At 30.4% G+C, this 19,659-nt stretch overlaps 1 protein-coding gene across 5 annotated transcripts in view; it reads right to left on the reverse strand.

Annotated features, from left to right (window-relative positions):
* LOC118204684 (oxysterol-binding protein-related protein 11-like) overlaps positions 1-19,659 on the reverse strand; it is a 135,636-nt gene that overhangs the window by 14,172 nt on the left and 101,805 nt on the right. For all 5 annotated transcript variants that reach the window (XM_085821178.1, XM_085821179.1, XM_085821182.1 and 2 more), the window contains 5 exons: positions 15,801-15,911; positions 14,784-14,944; positions 10,786-10,899; positions 6,271-6,432; positions 6,050-6,115 (listed from right to left, as the gene is read on the reverse strand). In XM_085821178.1, coding sequence (XP_085677304.1) covers positions 6,050-6,115; positions 6,271-6,432; positions 10,786-10,899; positions 14,784-14,944; positions 15,801-15,911 — 614 coding nt within the window. The remainder of the gene's footprint in view (positions 1-6,049; positions 6,116-6,270; positions 6,433-10,785; positions 10,900-14,783; positions 14,945-15,800; positions 15,912-19,659) is intronic.

Raw genomic sequence — 19,659 nt, forward strand, 5'->3', positions numbered from 1 at the left:
ATGATACATAATTTGATAACAACTTGAATGTAAAAATTTACAATATTAAGGTAGAATTTTGTATGCATAACAAGAAAAACTGATCATGCATTCATTATATACCATTAAGTCCTTATTCATTTACAGTTCACAGTTTCATTATTTTAAATATTAATCAGCTAGATTTTTTTTTTGAGCCGATCACTATTTAGAGTTGTTACAGTAACAATAGCAGTAATATATTACAGCAACTGAAAGTCATTTGATAAATAAGAGCAATATAGGACTGTATTTTGATAGTTTACAAATTGTTAATGTGATTAAAAATTATCAAAATTTTTTAAAAACTTAAGGAAATTGGAGTTTTCTGGATATTCTTCTATAAAGCAGATAATGTAAATTTTTTGATTCAGTTAATCACGCATTTTTTTTTTTTTTTTACTGTTAATATGATTTCCACATAATTTTAATAGCATTAAGTACTGTTTCATAAATTAGTTATTAAAATAACCTATCTAAACAAAAGTTAGAGGAAATCAATCCTATTCTAGCAATTTACAATAATATTCAAAAATAATTTTTGATCAGATGTGTAAAAAATTTTAGACATATTAGTGCTAACAGTAAAGTTTATCAACAAGAAATTTTAAAGATTAGGATTTAGATGCACATTGGAAGGGAAGCCTTTATACAGTCAAAAGTCGTTAATTCGGACACCCATAATCCGGACCTCAAAGCTAAAATCTTTCTGCGCATGCGCATAGGCGTTTACGCGTGCGCGCAAGACTTTTACGACTGTGCATATGCATCTGCGCAAGCGCAGAATACGTTTTCACGTGCGCGTTTAATGTATAACGAACGGTATAAACTAAAATTATCTAATTATCTATTTCAGTTAATGCTGATGATTGTGTTGTTCCTTAATCTTTAAATTGGATCCGGCTTATTATTTTTTGCAGACTGTAAAAGCAATTTTATAAAAGTAAGCTTGAACTTTCGATTATGTCAAATAGAATTTCCAATGCTGGAGCTCCCAAAGGATCTAGAAAACGAAAGTATGTTTCGATGTCCATAAAACAAAAAGTGGAATTGCTACAAAAAATGGATAAAGGCATATCCTTTGTTTATCTAACCGTTCCAAAATCTGTTTATCAATTTCACGCTGCGGGGGGGGGGGGGGGATCTGTCAGCACTATCGTTATCTTCAGGGCAGATGTTTTTATTTTATTCGGCTTATAATTCCTTACTAAATGTAGTATTTCATCTCGATGTACTCCGTCTTTGATATAATTTAAATTAAATTCCTCGTCATTATAAATATCATGAATACAAATCAAATAGTTTTCTGGTTGCAATTTTCTAATTTCGGCTATGCGTAATGTATGCTTTACGCATGAACACATTGAAACAAATGTTTAATAAAGTAAACAAATAAATATTAAGCTTCTTTTTTTGTAAATTTTGATACCCTGTAGATCATAATTGCTCATTATTTTATAAATTACGGTTTCATATTTTTAATTTTATAATTTCTGCATGCCATCTTACCAGATTTAAACTGATGATCTATAATCCGGAAAAATCAATAATCCGAAATCGTCGAAGTCCCGATGAGTCCGGATTAAAGACTTTTGACTGTATAAGTTATTGAAAAATTTTTTATATTATGTTAGTTCAGTTAGAAAACCAAATAAAAGACACTGCTAACTGTTTTTGAAATAGAGGTGAAGGTTTGGCTGGACATTTCTATCATAGGGATACAAAACATTGGATAACTTTGTTTATCATGCACACCTAAAGTACTGCATGCTATATTCATTTAGAACTTATAACAGAACTGTCTACATAAGCATCTCTTTTGAAACATTATATGGGTAGATAAGACAAGCACTGGTGGTTTAGTAATGGCATTAATAATTTCAAATTAGCTAAAAATATTCTTCAATAGGTCTACAACCACATATTTCCAGCTTCTCATCAGCAAATTGAGTTAATTCAATTTTTAGCCTACCTTCTGCTTCTTAGAAAGGCGAGTCATGAGAACATCTTATTGGAATTTTAAAACAAAATAATAATAAAAAAAGTTCATTGGTAAAGCTTCTTTAGAGTAAGAAGAACTGTAAATTAGGAAAACAATGGATATCAACTTAGCTAAATATTAGATACTGAATATTTGGCTATCTGATTGCTAGATGTGAATTTTATTTTAGTCGAATTCTATGTAAAAAATAATGCTGATATTAATGGGCAACACTTTTGCACTAAAAGACATTGAATATTTATAAACAATTAAAATTAAACAGAAAAGTATAAAATGCAGAAAAGAGTTCTGTTATGAATGGAAAAACCATATTAATTTTAATCATACAACAAATCTGAGCTAACTACAACTCACTGGAAGCATTTGGATTTTTATAGATGATATAACTGAGATGTCTAGATCCTTATTTTAAGTGCATATTATTCTGATACCATAAAAATTGCTTAAAATAAAGTTGTAATTCATTAGAAATGCATTTACAATATTTACATTTCAGGGAGCCACAGAATGCAATGAAGTTCCAAACTTTTCAGAAGATCAATGGTTGCTAATTAAATATTGTTTTCATTTACTTGGAAGAAACCATTAAAGAAACAATTTGATGTGTACACCATGACTTCCTTGTACAGAATATTAAATTATATGCATTTTTTCTTGCATTTAATTTAAACTTATTGTATTCAATTAAATCTACTTCGTCGATAGCGCATAAACCACAATAGAATAAATGCACTCTTTAAAATTCACTATACTTGTTTACCATAGCGACACTTTGGCACTTGGCTCACTTTAACAGTGTTACATTTTGTTCATACTACAACTCATAATGCACAAAATTTATATCATTTGAAGAATTATCTAATCATTGCCACATGTTCTATTCAAATAATATAATAAATCTAAAACGATGTATAAAAGAAATTAAGCAAACAAAAAAAAAAAAAAAAAAAAAAAAAAAAAAAAAAAAAAAGAAACAGTTTTTCACAGACGATTTAATATTTCTCATTCAATTAATTCAGTTCTCACTTTGCAACAAGGCAAAAATACATATAAACTCAAAATATCTATATTAAAAATTACAAAGTAAATCTTAAACACTTATTTCCTCGAATAAATTCCAGAATGGATTAAGCTTGATTTAATTCGCAATACTAAAAGATTGGATTGGATTATTTAATTATGCAAATCACACGAGGGCTATCTGCCTAAAGGGGGTATGCCTTTGTGGAGGACTTTCTAAGGGAAACTGGCTTGTATACATGTTACACATGAGGAAAACCCCGAAAACGCCCATGCAGCCAGCCCGTTCGCGGGATTCGAACCTCGGACCGAACTACCAGTGTTCAGTGTCTTTACCGCTCCGCTGGTGGGCCAATACTAAAAGAAGGTGTTATCTTTGTTGTTACAAAGCTTAGTTTCTCTAGATTGGCAACAAATCTGCTATTCTGCCAAGTTTGAAATGTAAACAAACACGGCCACCATGGCAAAAATAATTAGGCTAAGCCATACTTAAACAACTTTTAAATTGTTGATAATTCTACAAATATTGCATGCAGATTTACAAAAGGCATAAAAACCTTAAGCGGAAGATAAGAACAATACAAATGAATCATTTTTAAAGCAAAAAATGAACAAATGACAAACATATAAGAATAAAGAAAAGAAACTGAGATCACTGAGCCGAGTAACATGGCCGACTGCAACCAAAGTATGAGGTCCACATCTACATGTTATGGCAGTCTTATGCACAAAATTTCAATGGTCTGAGGCTACTTGTTTTTGAGTTTTCGAGATATGTACATATGTACATACGCCACGAAAAATTCTCTTTAGAATTCATTTAAAATCAATTAATAATAAATTTATAATTTTTTTGGGGGGGGGAAGAGTCTTTTATTCTGTCCTTATGTACAGATGTCGTGCAGAAACATTTTTAAATTGCATTCGATAGCGGTGAAAATTGATATTTTTGTTGAAATATGATGCCTGAAATTTTTCAGTCATTACAATACTTCCTTTTTACTTCATACAAGGAAGTAAAAAAAAGAAAGAAAATCTGGAAGAATTTGGATTTTAACATTGCACCAGAGGATTTGTCAAGTTTTTTATGCTGTTGCTGAGCTTTGCAGGTTCAATCGGGCCTTGGACTCGCTCCTGGTAACAATTTTTTTTTTTTTGTTGTCTTTTTAGCCTTTTTATTAAGCATTTACTTTCTTCACATTTACATCACATACAAGTCAACAACAAAATCACAAAATTTTAAAAGCAGCATAGCAGCAGAAATTTGGAATTCACGATACAGTGTTTATTACTGGTATACGTTTTCCCAGTTTATCATATCAATGTTTAGTTTCCTTAGTAAGATGATTAAAAAAAAAAAAAATTTTTTTTGACTTTTTATTGTTGATTTTTTTTTTTTAATTTTTTTTTTTTTTATAATTAAATATCGCATTTTTACACTTAAGGCACATAAATATCAATAACAAAATCACAAAATATTTAAACATACATATCTTTAAAATTCCAGGTAACATTTAGGGCTTGATATACTTTTTTATAGTTGCTTATTATTTCTTTAATCCTCTGCATATGTTATACTTTCTGGTTTTGAAATACAGGACGATTTTTCTACATTTTTTCCATCTATATTTATCACTATTTAGATCTTTATCATCAGAATTTGTTAATACAAGAGTTTTAATTGCTTTTTGAGCTTTTAAATTAGAATATGTATGATTTCATAGGCATAATCTGCAAGTTAAAAAATTCTCACAAATTTTTTTTTTTTATCTTTAGATGAATTTCATTTTAATCAATGTAGTAAACAATTGATTTTTATTCAGTCACGAAAAACCAGTTTTATGGACTAATTATTATAAAAATATATACCAGATTGAAAATGAATACTGCTAATTATTCTACTGAGCATAAAAAAACTTGGAAACATGTAATGTACATAAAAAAAAAACTCTGTCGGCTAAAAGTATATATAAGAAAAGGCTGCTTTCAAAAGCAGATATTCTTCATTTTAAAAAGTGCAACAGAATTTTCCCAAACATATTGAACAATACTATTTTCATATCATAATTTTACTAATTTTGAAAATGAGAAAAATGTGCAACATAAATGAATTTTGTGTAAGCTTCCTACAGGAACAATGCACCAGAGAGAGAAAGAAAGAGACACCCATACTTAGATTATTAAGCAGCCCACAACATGTTAAAATAATATAAGAACACAAAGTTCATAGATAATGTTAAAGTAATTAAAACATCTTTATGAATCCACGACAATGGATTATTATCTATTTAATTGGCACATATGTCAGTGAACATTTCTTTAGTGTTAAATCTCTCAAATTCTCATTGCACTTAAATGTCCTAAAAGGCTGTCAAATTTATGATTTGCATTCAAATGTCATCTGGTAACATATGGTGTAAAGCTGTATCAAACTGTCTGAATAAAAAATTCCTACTGATGGGTGGTTTGGGTGAAATTATTAAGTATCATTGTCATATTATCAAACACTACTCTTAGAGAATCGACTTGGGGAATATAAAAAGTAAGGCAGAGTGTGTGCATCACAGGTGACAAGAATTATGAAGTTTAAAATATGAAAAACTGAGGATGTTTTGCAATAACTTTTGAAGCATATTTAGATTGCAACTTAATCTCATTATCAATTAAATGTGCCTTCATTAGTAGAAAGTTCATATGCTAAATTGGTAATGATACAATATTTAAAAAGATATTTACCTGATAAGTAGCATACTGTATAAGAAACATATTTTAACTACAGTAACACTGAAAAAACTATCATTTACATATGTGTTCTTATAAGACATTGATAGCAATATTTTGGCAGGCTGCATTGAAGATGAATTAAAGGTCTTATATCTTGTGCAATCGCAACACTTTCTAAATTGTATGAATGATAGAATTTTTTCCTTCCAGCACAAAAGATAATATATAAAAATATAAATGACTGCCACAAGAAAAATACATATACATAAGAAAATACTGACATACCTTTCCACAGTATTCAGTACCAGATTCTAAACGTTTCTTTTCTTCTTCTCGCTGTTGTTCTTCCAACTGAAAGCACAGAAATAAATATCATACAGAAAAATTATTAGCAAATAAATTAAGATACTTTTAATTGTATATTCATACAAATGTAAAAATTTACAATGCTCTAATGAATTCTATTAAGAAGAAAATAATATATGTTATTTAATATAATGACTTACTTTTTGCTTTTCAGCAGCAGCTTTTTCAAAATTTTCTTCAAGAAGTGCTTTAGTGACATGCTGCCACAGATTTCGTGATTCAAACATATCCTGCTGATCCAGCGGTCGAACATGTTTCCGATACCTTTTTAGTTCTTGAACATTTAATGTTTCAGTATTACCCTGACAAAATTCCAATAACTAATCATTACAAGTACAGAGTTTAAGTATCTATAATATATGTATTATAATCTCCAAATCTTGTTTTACTGCTACATATATGAATAACAGTAAATGCTTCTCTTATCATGTTCAAGAATTACTTGGTGCTACAATAAAATTCAATTCTATATTATAATAAGAAAACTGAGAATATTGCTTAAGAATTTTCCAATCTACATGAAGTACACACATGTCCATAAATTAAGGATAATGCAAAATCAGGCAAAGGAAGAGTTAGAAGCAAAACAAATTTAACTTATTTGTAAAGCTTATTTATTAAACAAAAGGTAAAGAGCAAACAAAGATGCTATAAGTTTGATATTATTAAAAAAATTAGGGATTTTTTCTCCCTGGAGCAAATTACAAAAGAAAAACCTATTTACAAAAAACAGTATTACATGGTTGGTATGATTGTTAATACATTGTATATCTCCCAGACGATACAATACAGTCCGTACAACGCCTAGGCATGCTGAGTATCAAATTATCGATCTGATCTTGGCGGATATTACACTACTAAAAAAGCAATGCTCTCCGAAGTTCCGGTAGACATGTAGGAGGAGGTTGACGGGCTGCAACTCGTCGGCCAAGCATGTCCCACATGTGCTCTACTGGATTCTAGTCCGGTGAGGATGCTGGCCAGTCCATACGGGTGATATCCTCCGATTGAAGGCATTCGCTTACGACGTTTGCACAGTGAGGAAGGCCGTTGTCATCCATAAACACAAATTGTGATCCCATGGTGCCCCGAAATAAACATACATGTTGTTCCAGAATGACACCCAGATAGATATGGTTTGTCATGGTTCCAATTTGAACATGCAGGTCAGTTCTGGAACTCAGAATAATTCCACCCCAAACGAGCACTCCTGCACCACCGTAACGGTGTCGTTCAATGAGTTTTCTTGGTGGTAACGGGTACCTGGAGCTCTCCATATGAAAGTACGGCGAGAATCAGACTGCAAGCTTAACCTGGACTCGTCGGAAAACATCACACAAGCCCACTGTTGTGGTGTCCACAATGCATGCTCTCTACTCCAGGCTAACCATAGGCGACAGTGAGTTGCAGTAAGTGGAACACACCTGACAGGTCTACGAGCATATAGACCAATCTGCCCTAAGCGTCTGTACACGGTCTGCCTTGAAATTGTCGTACCAGTGGCTGAAGAGAGCAAACGAGACAGGTCTGAGGCTTTTCTTTGGCAGTAACTGCCAAATGCCGGTCCTCATTCGGCGTTGTAACTCTGGGGCGACATGTGCTGTAACGTCTACTCATATTACCATCATCCTGGAATCGTTGCCAAAGCCTGGAGATGACACTCTGGGCAATTCCAAGTTCATCTGACACTTCCAGTTGAGTACGCCCACATTCCAGACGGCCGATAATTCTACCACGTAAAAAATCATCCAAATGCGTCCTTTGTGTCATAACTATTCGGTTATTGCACTGAAATGCTTATAAAGCGCCTGCGAACAATTTTACTTCTTTGCCTGTATTCCTTGTATATCACTCTCTTACACTCTCGTCATTGTGATGTACCATCGGTGTCATCTGGTTACTTCCTGAAATTTGCATATGATTCTTGAAGATGTGTGTAGTGATTTTACAGGTGATATACAGTCAAAAGTCATTAATTCGGACACCCATAATCCGGACCTCAAAGCTACAAACTTTCTGCGCATGCGTCGCATTGATCTTTGCGGCTGCGAATATTCGTGTGCGCATGCACGTTTAATGTATAATGCACGGTATAAGCTAAGTTAAAATTATCTAATTCAGTTAATGTTGCAGATTGCGTTGTTCCTTAATCTTCGAATTGGATCTGGCTTATTATTTTTTGCAGACTGTTAGAGCAATTTTATAAAAGTAAGCTTGAACTTTCGATTATGTCAAATAGAATTTCCGATATATATTTACTAATATGTAAAGGATCTACAAAGCGAAAGTATGTTTCGAAGTCCATTAAACAAAAAGTGGAATTGCTGCAAAAAATGGATAAAGGCATAATCCTTTGTTTATCTAACCATTCTGAAATCTGTTTATCAATTTCATGCTGCTCTGTGGCAGGGGGGGGTGCTACACCACAATTATAGGACTTGAACAGTGGAACTTTGTAACTGAAGAAGAAATTATGTCTGTTTATAGAATTAAAGAGAAAGTATTATCACATAAAATGAAGCAACTTAAACAACTTACATTGAAAGAAATGTTTAATAAAGTAAACAAATAAATATTAAGCTTTTTTTTTTTTTTTTTTTTTTGTAAATTTTGATACCCTTTAGATCATAATTTTTCTTTATTTCATAAATTACGGTTTCTTATTTTTAATTTTATAATTTCTGCATGCCATCTTACCAGATTTAAACTGATGATCTAGAATCCGGAAAAATCAATAATCCGGAATCGCCGAAGTCCCGACGAGTACGGATTAATGACTTTTGACTGTATTTATTTTAGAGTTCGATTTCGGCATGACTCTGAATTATCCTTAATTTATGGACATGAGTGTATATGATTATCTATTCAACAATCTATAATTAAAAAAACTATCTTAAGGAAAAAAGAATGAAAGAAAGAAGATATCTTAAGAAAATAAGAAGAAAATGCCACTCACAATTTAACCACTGGTATGCAATTTTTATGCATGTACCATTAACACTTGATACATAAAAATAGGTATAAAAAAAGAAAAAGTACAATGACATGAGAATAATTTTCAAGTAAATTTCATGAAAATGATTGCGAGAATAAATGAAAATGATGGATGTAGAAAGCCTACTCCTTAATGTTTAAAAAATAAAAGAATTACATCTTCCTCTTAATTTTTTTAAGGTTCATGGACATACTCTTGCAAAATTCTAATACATAAAATAATAGTTGGTTACTATAAAATTTGAAAATATCACTAATTAAAAAATGATTGCGTTGATTGTTCCAAAAGTTGATAATAGAATAACTGGATACATAATTTTACATTAAAAGTTGTTCCAAAATAAATTCTGATTTGAATCTGCAGTCTCAGAAACCTTAACATCAAGTTACAGAAAACAAATGCATACCCAGTGGCATAGCTAGAACGTTTGCTGTCCACGGTGGTCCCTGAATTTGCCACCTCTCTACGTATACAAATAATTATCAAGAAAAAACAACATGTAAACAAATAAATTAAAATTCTACATTTATTTATTTTTGAAGAAAAACATTACAATTCGAACAGTTTAAATAATATTATTATTTTGTTTATTTTCCTGTTTATTGATACTGGTTTGCTATATTACTCCTTTTGCATGTAGATAGCATAAAAAGATTTTTTAAATGCAAAATATACATTTGCAGTTCTTAAATACTTCAGAAATGACTTTTATTTAGAAAATGCTCTCAACTTGCAACACTTGCAACAACTCACAGGAAAGTTTGTACTAGTATTATAATATTTGGAACTTTTCTGGAGATTCTATTTTAGAAATAGACTGGAAAAATTCAAAAGGTCTGCTCTTAAACATTTCTGTTTCAATTTTCCTAGCACTAACGGAAATAAAACAGTTAAATACATTTTCCTTAATGAGGAATGTCATCATGATTGTAACTTAGCTCATATTTGTAATTTGCATTCAAAAGTTTCACCAAAATAAATAAATAAATAAATAAATAAATAAATAAATAAAAATAAAATAAAATAAAAAAAAAAAATATGTAGCTTTAAAATCACATGGTAATTTCTTAGAATTTGAGGTGGTTAGACTGCGTAGAAAATGACCTACTGGTCTTAAAAACTAAAAACTGGAAAATGCTAGCAGGGAGAAATTGTCCTGGAAAACGCTTCTTGAGAAATCCAGGGCCTACCCTGGGCTGTGGGGCCATTGAGGAAGGAAGGAATTTCTTTAAATACTTCATCAAGAGTAAAAATTCTTTTTCTTCAAAATTTAATTCCATATGACAATTTAGAATATAATTATTCCTCGCCTGCCTCGACAATCCATCGGGTTAACTCTATAAAAAATATTTCATACAAAAAGTGCTGCCTTTAAAAATGTGCTGGACAGTGTACCCCCTCTACTCTATGTCACTGCCTTAACTCCAAACACCTTGTTTCAATAAGTGAGAAAAAAAAAAGGTTCTGGAAAAATGAATTTATTATAATTAGTTATTACTCATGAAGTAATAGTAACCAATGAAGTGACAGACTCTAAACTACATTGCCATGTGAGAATCATATTCTTCATTTCTAATAAATAATCATATTGATATTCTCCAAATACATGATCAAGAAAGATGAAACAGAAATAACATAACAAGAATACAGCTTTACTTACATCACAGGAAGTGAACTGCAATATGTTGTTCCATTCTCCACTTATGCGATACACAAGATCATCTACATGTTTAATTTCACCAGTAACTTTATGTGGAGTTCCTGACTGCTGTGGCTAAAAATTTTTGTACAGATTATGATGATATTAACTAATCTTAACACTTAATTATTGTAAAACTGTAATAACAAAATAACAAAACTCAAAAAAAAAAAAAAAAAAAAAAAAAAAAAAAACTTCATTAATTTTAAACGAATAATTTTAACTTTTGATGTAAAAGAATTGATTGCACTTGAAAAACAACAGAAAATTATATTGCCAAACCTATGATAAAAGTATTTATTTCATTTAGTGTTTGTATCATAAGTAACACTTAGGAAAAGTAAATATATTTATGCATGTGTAAGCCACATTCCATTTCTGAAATGATATACTATAAAAAATGAGAATCTACTATAAAAAAATACTATAAAAAATGAGAATCTAAGAATTCTGTTGTAGGAAGTAGAGGGATAGTAGAGAAGAATAGAGACATAAATGTACAAAAATGTGGGGACATCATCAGTCTCAAACAAAAGGATGAAATGATGGTTAATGCTTACTGTTGAATGTCTGCTCTGTGCATGTTAAATATGAATTTAGCAATAATAATTTTACACAACAAAATTTAACTACAAATGGTGTATTATTCACAAGAAAATGAAAATCAAATAGCAGGAAGAGCATTTCACATAGATAAAAAACAAGTGGTGATGGATTCAAACAAAGAAAACTTCATCAAAGTTCATCAACTTCATCAAAGAAAATCATCCTAAAACTGGCTTCTGTTCAATGCAAAGATAGCAAAACATCCTTATTTGAAAGTAAATTTTTTGAGACAAACCCATGATATAAATTTTCCATACTGGTTAAAAACTTTCAGTTTGAAGCCTGAAGGATTGCACAAAACATGAACATTCCTGAACGCAGAGCTACAGCTTGGCAAGATGTTTCGTGACAAAATGAACTCAGGGTCTGGTACTGAACTCGCATAATGCAAAGACTTCCTGATGCTCACCTATGAAGAAAAACTGCTTGTGTTCCAAAAACACATTTTCAGCTTGAAAAACATACATGCCTTTGACCTGAAAGAACTAATTATGGCAAATGGAGGTTCAGTGCTATGGGGGCATGCTGACCACATAGCTAATAAAACTATACCTGACTTAGAGGTGCAAATGGATTGAAAAAGTGTTAAAAAATTTCAAAGTTACATCCATTTCCAACATGATGGGTTATTTTAAAAGGTTACACAGTTTATCTCACATCATCTAACAGTCAGATTCAAGTGATGCTAGGGACTTCAAGTAGATTTCCAGTAACAATAAATAAATAAATAAAATACAATATTTTATAAAAAAATCTGAAAGCTTTCAGATTTTATATTATGCTCAAAGGGACATTTTTTTAAACATTTTGTGTGTTATTTTTATTTATTAAATATATATATAAATTATTATATTGTTCTTCACATTTAACAACATAAAATTCAATTCAACAGCAGTATCAGAAAATATTTAAAAGAGCATATCTTTAGAATTTCGGATACACAGTCTCGCACGCTTCAGATAAAAATGTTTCTTTTTTTTCCGTACAGTGTTGCCATTGCTCGCTTTGAAATAACTGAGTTTCTTAATTAAAAACTCATAAACACTTTACAAAATATAAAATAGATAATAAAACAAATTCCAAATTAGGGCTTCCAGATCCCAATATTCAGGTGGAGACATACATTATTCAAAATTTGATGGCTCCAGGCACCCTTGCTTTATCACAATGCGAAAAACATACATACATTTATGCAGATTCTTCATTATTCAATTTCTTTAAATACAGGGCTCTAACATTTGGTGGCAACAATTTAAAAAGTGATTCGCCATTTATTAAGAATCAACAGAAAATGCCAAAACGAAATTAATAGCCCTTCTGGGAAAATTGACCCTTTGGGCTAAAAATAAAAATAAAAAAATAGCTCCCAGTTTTAAAAGAAGACACTGATTAAAATTTTATAGTTCTAAGGTACGTAAAATGAATGAATGATGATAAAGAGCTTTAAAACTTTTTATTACCTTAAGTACAGGTAGCATCGTAATTTTGTTAAAAAAATTTAGTGAAAAAGATATACTATAAATACAGTATATCCTGCATTTCTGAAGTTAGAATCGTCCATCAAAATACTTAGAAATATTTAACTGGTTTATCTGGCCAAAATATGAATATGAATCTTGATGTTTGAAAATTTTACTGATAAATAAACTAACAATTTTCAGTCTTTTTCAGTTGTTTTGAAACTGAAACAAAAAGTAAATATAATGAACCTGTAAATTACATTTATTTGTATTCCAGCCACATACAGCTAGAACTTTACTTCCAAACAAAAGGGGATCCTTTAGGGAGGGTTCTCAAAGTTCTATCCTCCTAGTATGAGTCTTGCATTCTTTAAGTCTTTTGCAAGACATAAGATAATCTTTATAAAGGTTATTGAATCTTTGTGTTGCAACCGTACATATTTTTAGGAAAATGACTGTGTTCTAACTGGACACTGGATAACACAACTAGGTGATAAAATTATCTTTTTTTTTTTCATCTTTGCTGAAGAGCAAAACTCTCACATATTTTTTTATCAAACTATCTGCACTGTTTCTGTGTCAAAATTTCATCTGCATGGCAAGCTTCTGCATTGATGATAAGGTGATAGTTTATTTGAAAAATACAATATGGAGCTAAATCAATATTTGCTAGGAATACAGTTAAACAACATCTTCAAGAATGAAAAATGCAATTTAAAATCTGCTAATCAGAGACCTAGAGTGGGAGATATAGAAATGTGCTCTTTTTTTTTTTTTTTTTTTTTTGTCTCATTGTACATGAGCATTTAAATAACCAAAATTTTGAAATCAGGATAAACTGTACTATTCCATAATAAATAATTTGGCAGATTACATAGTAAATAGTACAGAGCATTTAAACTCATTTTTATGAAATGCATAATTATTAAAATCAAGCAAGACACCTTCAATAAAGCTCAGATAATATTCAGCTGTAAGAGACCTGATATAACATGCGTTATAGTAGGCGCTGTTCAGCGAGATCGTCTTTGTACATTGTCATTTTGATAACAGTAAATAGGAGAAAAAATACCATTCAAAAAGCAATGGAATTTAACTAATTTACTACAGAAATAAAGAACACATAAATACATAGTTTCACAGCATTTTAATTAGGAAAATGCAAAATTTTTTCATGAATTTTTCATAACATTTCTGGAAATAATTTGACTGATGCTGTACTCCTAATTTTAATATTCAAAAGACATCCCTCATTCAAACAGAACATGGCAATGCAAAATTTTAGATTAAACACAAAAGCAACCTTAGTTTGTTGTAGATGTTTTGAGTTAACTCCCCCTAAAGGGAAGGGGGGGGGAATTCTAAAGATTTTCTTTTTGTGCTCTTGAAGAAGAAAGCCTTGTGTCTGATCATGCTAAAAATTGATAGAGTTTTGAATCAAACTATGGTTGCTTTTTTGCTTGGTTATAAATGGTTGACTGAAATAAAAACCAAGCTTTTTGGCAACTTAACTACTCACTTGCCCATATTTCTCAGTCACTTCTAATTTTTATAATCTACACTGACTTTACTTGGAGAATTTATATTTTATTTGGCGATTTTAGTTAAAAAAATTTATTATATAACAGTTTGATCAATATCAACTGAACTGTTAATCACAAAAACTGATGTATTTTCATGTTTCATATACAAGCAGGCAAATCAATATCGATATCCAAATGATAACATTAACTGTGATCACATTAAGTGTCATCTACTATAAACATATCAAAATTTGGAATATATTTGCCTAATTTATACATAAGTTCAATATTTTTAATGTAATACCGAATAAATGATAACTCATTTACATTAATTCATTACAAATATAGGTTTAAAACATTAAAAATTTACCTTAGTTTGAAACGTAACGGATGCAAGATATCCAGTAGAGGAACAGCTAATAGATATTCGACCTCCAAGTTCTATCCAAGGCACTGTAAGTATGCAACGCAGATAGGCACAGGGTAATGTAAAAATGTATGTTTCACCAAGTGTCAATAAATGAAGAGTCACTGAAAAATATTTAAAAAAATTTTATATTAATTTTAAATAAAAGATTTTGCATTATAATTACCAAGTCGTCAAAATGACTCCACAAAAATGCATATGTTAATCATCAATAACTACTGTAATAACAAGGCATTAACATATTCATTTCGTGTCTAACCAGTAACACATTTTCTTAAGCATAATTTTTTTTTTTTTCAGCAGGACTTCTGAAGACTGTTACACTATAACATCACAATAATCTATTCATTCCTTCCAACAATCATCCCATTTTTTCTCCCTCATGTAAAATATCAAAGACTGCCTCAAAATATAAAGGAGGAGAAATCAAATTTCAGATGTCTACCTAACAAAATATTTCTCTTAGAAGACTTATAATACAGTACAATTTTATAGCACTTTCAGGAAAATATATTTAAAATGATATTAAAATTATGTATCTTAGCATGCAGGTTAAAGCTATAAGACTGTACTACAAGACAAGCTTGATTACAAGGTGTAAGACAAATTACACTATTTCTGCAAGAAATAAGCAGAAGATACAAAAAACTGAGGGAAAAACAAATTAAACAAATATATAATTTGAGAACTTTTGAATATACTACTTATTTTCTACACGTTCTGTAGTTCTATTTATCTATTTACATAATATTTTCACAAAGAAAAAGGTTTTAATAAAATTCCTTCAGAAAATAATAAGTTCTAAATAAAAATAAATAAGATGTAAATTGCAATACATATTCGAAATACTTCTCTCTTTCTTTAACTTAAATTAAATTTTAAAAGTTTACAAATAAATTTTAAATTTACTATTTCAATAACATATATGTTTTAATTTTAAAGAAAATATAGTGTTCTCACCTTCTCCAACAAAACTGACTGCAATATATGATGTTAAAAAGTTTGATTTTATACACAAATGCGCACTCAAAGCAATTTTCTTCTTTGGACATTCAACATAAAATGCTGAGACTGAAAATAAATAAATGACAATTTAAAAATTAGTCAATGTCATGAAAACTAAATTTTGATATGATGACAAAAACAAAGAATAACCACTACAGACTTGTTTAAAAAGGTTTTGTGTCAAAGAAAAGTAGCAAATCTAAATAATTTTGCTTCAAAGTACACTATGTAAGGTGAAGAAAATCATGAAATTTATATGTTTCAGTAATGACCAACCATTAATTTAACCTTTAATCCACAAACATTAAAATGCATTTTTCATGACTCTAAAGAATAAGTTAAAATGTAAATTTGATTTACACATAACATAACCTTAAACGATACGCTGTTCCATAGATTGATTCTCTACCTCACAACATGTGAAAGTATCAAATTTTTTAAAAACTGTATAAACGGAAATATTGTCATGTTATCTACTGCATTCAGTCCTTTAACCCCTTCGTGCCGACTGTCATGTATATGTGCCAGCAACGAACACACTTATCTACTGGCCGACACGCAGGCGTGCCAGAGCCCTGTTGCGTTTTCTACCGACTGTCATGTATTTGTGCCAGTACCTTGGAACGTTTTTCAAACTATAATTTCTGCCACAAGATGGCACTGTATGCCCATACGGTTTCAGATACCTGTACATTAGACCTTCTACTCGAAATGAGAGAAGCATGACTCACATACACGCGTTTTTGATTATATAAACAAACGGGGAACTAAATGTTTTTGAATGTCATGATTTATGACGTCTCTTTAAATCGCACTTTATTCGCACGTGGTAGTTGTTTATTATAAGTAGAAGTTTTATATGCGCTAAAGCATTGAGTATTTCGGTTTACAGTTCAGTTTTTAGAAAATAATTAGATCTTGTTAGACGTGAATTCTTTCTGTTTTTACCGTTTTAATGTCGAAGCGTCGAAAATGTTTAACAGAGCATGAAATAGCAGAAATGATGCAAAATATTTCAGATATTGATTCTGATATTCTGATATTGATTCTGAAAGATTAACTGAAAGACATTTTCCAAAACTTTGTTCAGAAGAGACTGATAAGAAAATGAGACGACGATGCTTCGTTTGTTCACATTCCCGGAAAAATCCTCCAAAACGGCAAATGAGTTATTACGAGTTCAAGAATGTAACGTAGGACTGTGTGTAGATCCCTGTTTTAAAATTTTTCATACGAAAAGAGAATTTTAAGTAATATATTTAGTTTTCAGATGTATAATGTTAAAAGTCATAAAATGGTGAGTAATTAAAATAAAATGTGTAAAATATGCATTTAAACAAGAAATAAGGTAATTAAAGTATATATATAAAAATATGTATAAAGCATAAGCCGTTTAAATACTCTATAGAGCATTATTAAACAATGCGTTGATACTTCGGAAATTTCATGGATTTAGGCTTAGTATCAAAAACGCCTCCGGCCCTGGAGAGACGCTCGCGGTAGACACTGCCGGCCTCCGAGATAAGCGCGTGTTTTCGCTACCCGCCTCAAAGGGGTTAAGTAAAACCGTAAATGAAGCTATAACACAATCCAGTTTGTGTGCAGATGATATACTAAAATTACTGACTGACTGGCAAATACATTTACAAATTATAGTTATTTGCATTTAAAGTTTGGTGCTAATTTTAAACTTTGTGAAAAAATATAATTTACACAAAGGAAATTTCTAGCTTATGCTCTCAGCTCTTCCCTTCTTCAATGAATATATAATGTTAATGATTCTGTACTTCTGTCACAATATTTTTATTGTTTCAAGAAGAATTTATAAACTTTTTTTTAATTAATGCATTCAAAAGTGGTTAAAAAGTGAGAGAGGTATTGAGATCTCTTACAGAAAAATTTATTTCAAATTTCATTCACTTAAATACAGTACAATTTTTATGATTATTTGCTGTACAAAAAAGACTAAAAGAACCTGGATTGGATTATTTTATTATGGCAAATAATACTTGCTTGAGGTAAAAGATAGCTTCATGGAGAATGTATCGAGGAAAAATAGTTCATATTCATGTTACACATGAGGAGGAGGACGGGAAGAAAAGGCCTATATGGCCAGCCTTTTTGCTGGAATTTTGAACTACTAGGGTTCAATGGTGTCATTTACATAGTCATTGGTAAGGATCTACAGAAAGTTTGACCATGAAAAATATTAAGTTATAAAAAACTTTTGAATAACAATGAACAGCCATAAAAATTAACTGAACAATGCTTTAAAATGTTAGGTTAGAAATTTCTCTAATTATCAATACAATCTACATTTTCAATTAAGTTTTACTGTTAATATTTTGTTAGATATATTTCCTGCATAAAATTAAAGGACGGAATTTCCTGCACAAAATATGTCTACCCTGAGTTAATACCATCACTAAATTTTCCATATTGTCACCCATTTTCCCCCTGGATTTTTAACTGTTTAAATAGCTGCCAACTACATGAGAATAAAAATTAGAAAATTTTGGATACATTCAGATGAATGCATATAATGAATTTTACAAAGAAAGCTAATATATGTTTGAATATTTTGTAAGAACTACACCAGAAAAAACTGCCATAAAAATCAGATACATTAAATAAATTTTGAAATACTTACAGTAGTTCTTTTGCTTTTGCTAAAAAGTAATTCACAAATTCTGCTCTGTTCACAAAAATCACACTACAGCCAGAAATCCCACAGAAAAATTGCCTTAACAGCTAATCAGCACTATCAACTTTTTTTAAAATTTTTATTTATTTGACTGGTCATTTCTTTTCCAAAGTAATTTTCTAGATGATCCTCACTGTTCCTAGTAGTGCTCAGAAGCACATGAAGTCTCCACAGAAATATGTGGCTCTCCCTAGATCGTACTTTTCCATAAAAATCTCACCATGGATTTTTGGTGCCATACTGGCACATTTTTCGGTTCTTTCTTTCCACTTGCCTTTTACTTGATACTAAATGGTTTTCTTACAAACTATTCGTCCTGCCCACCCCCCCAAAAAAAATTAAATCATAAAAAAGGCAAGAAAAGAAAGGTATGATCTAAAAAATTCAGTTTGTGTTCTGACACTCTTTTCTTTCTGGTATGAATGAAGGCTGTATTTTGACTATGTGTTGAACACAGTCACAAGAAAAGATAGCTCAGTTCATATCTTGACAATCCTAGTTCATAAAAGACACTGACATTAAAAAAAAAAAAAAAGAAAAAAAAAAAGAAAACCTACTACTAGACGAAAAATGTAATTGAAACAGAAATGTTATTAAAGATAATTAACTCCAGAAAAGAAGCCTCTATTACCTTCCACTTCAAAATTACTGGAAAGCATATAAAGGGTGGATAAAGTTATAGTCACAAATAGAGATCAATTACATTTATTCAATCACAATACCAGTTATAGTCATAGAGACCAATTACATTTATTCAATCACGATACCAGTTACAGTCATAGAGATCAATTACATTTATTCAATCACAATGCCAGTTACAGTCATAGAGATCAATTACATTTATTCAATCACAATACCAGTTACAGTCATACAGGGACTGGACCAAAATGCCGCCAAATAGTCGTCAAATTTGGTGATGAAAATTAGTCATCAAAACCATCGGCAGCTTGGTGATTGATATCTTGCTAATTTAGTGAGATAGTCATTTGCTTTATGTTAACTATACTTGCCCCCATATTCTTATTTTTTTCAGCAAGCATTTCATGTTATACAAAAAAATATTACAACTTTACATATAATTTCACTAAAATTATTTACATATATACAAAA

Source organism: Stegodyphus dumicola, chromosome 7, assembly GCF_044657685.1.
Source record: "Stegodyphus dumicola isolate Sdum_Otavi_A_Nest chromosome 7, ASM4465768v1".
In the NCBI taxonomy this organism is placed as follows: domain Eukaryota; kingdom Metazoa; phylum Arthropoda; class Arachnida; order Araneae; family Eresidae; genus Stegodyphus; species Stegodyphus dumicola.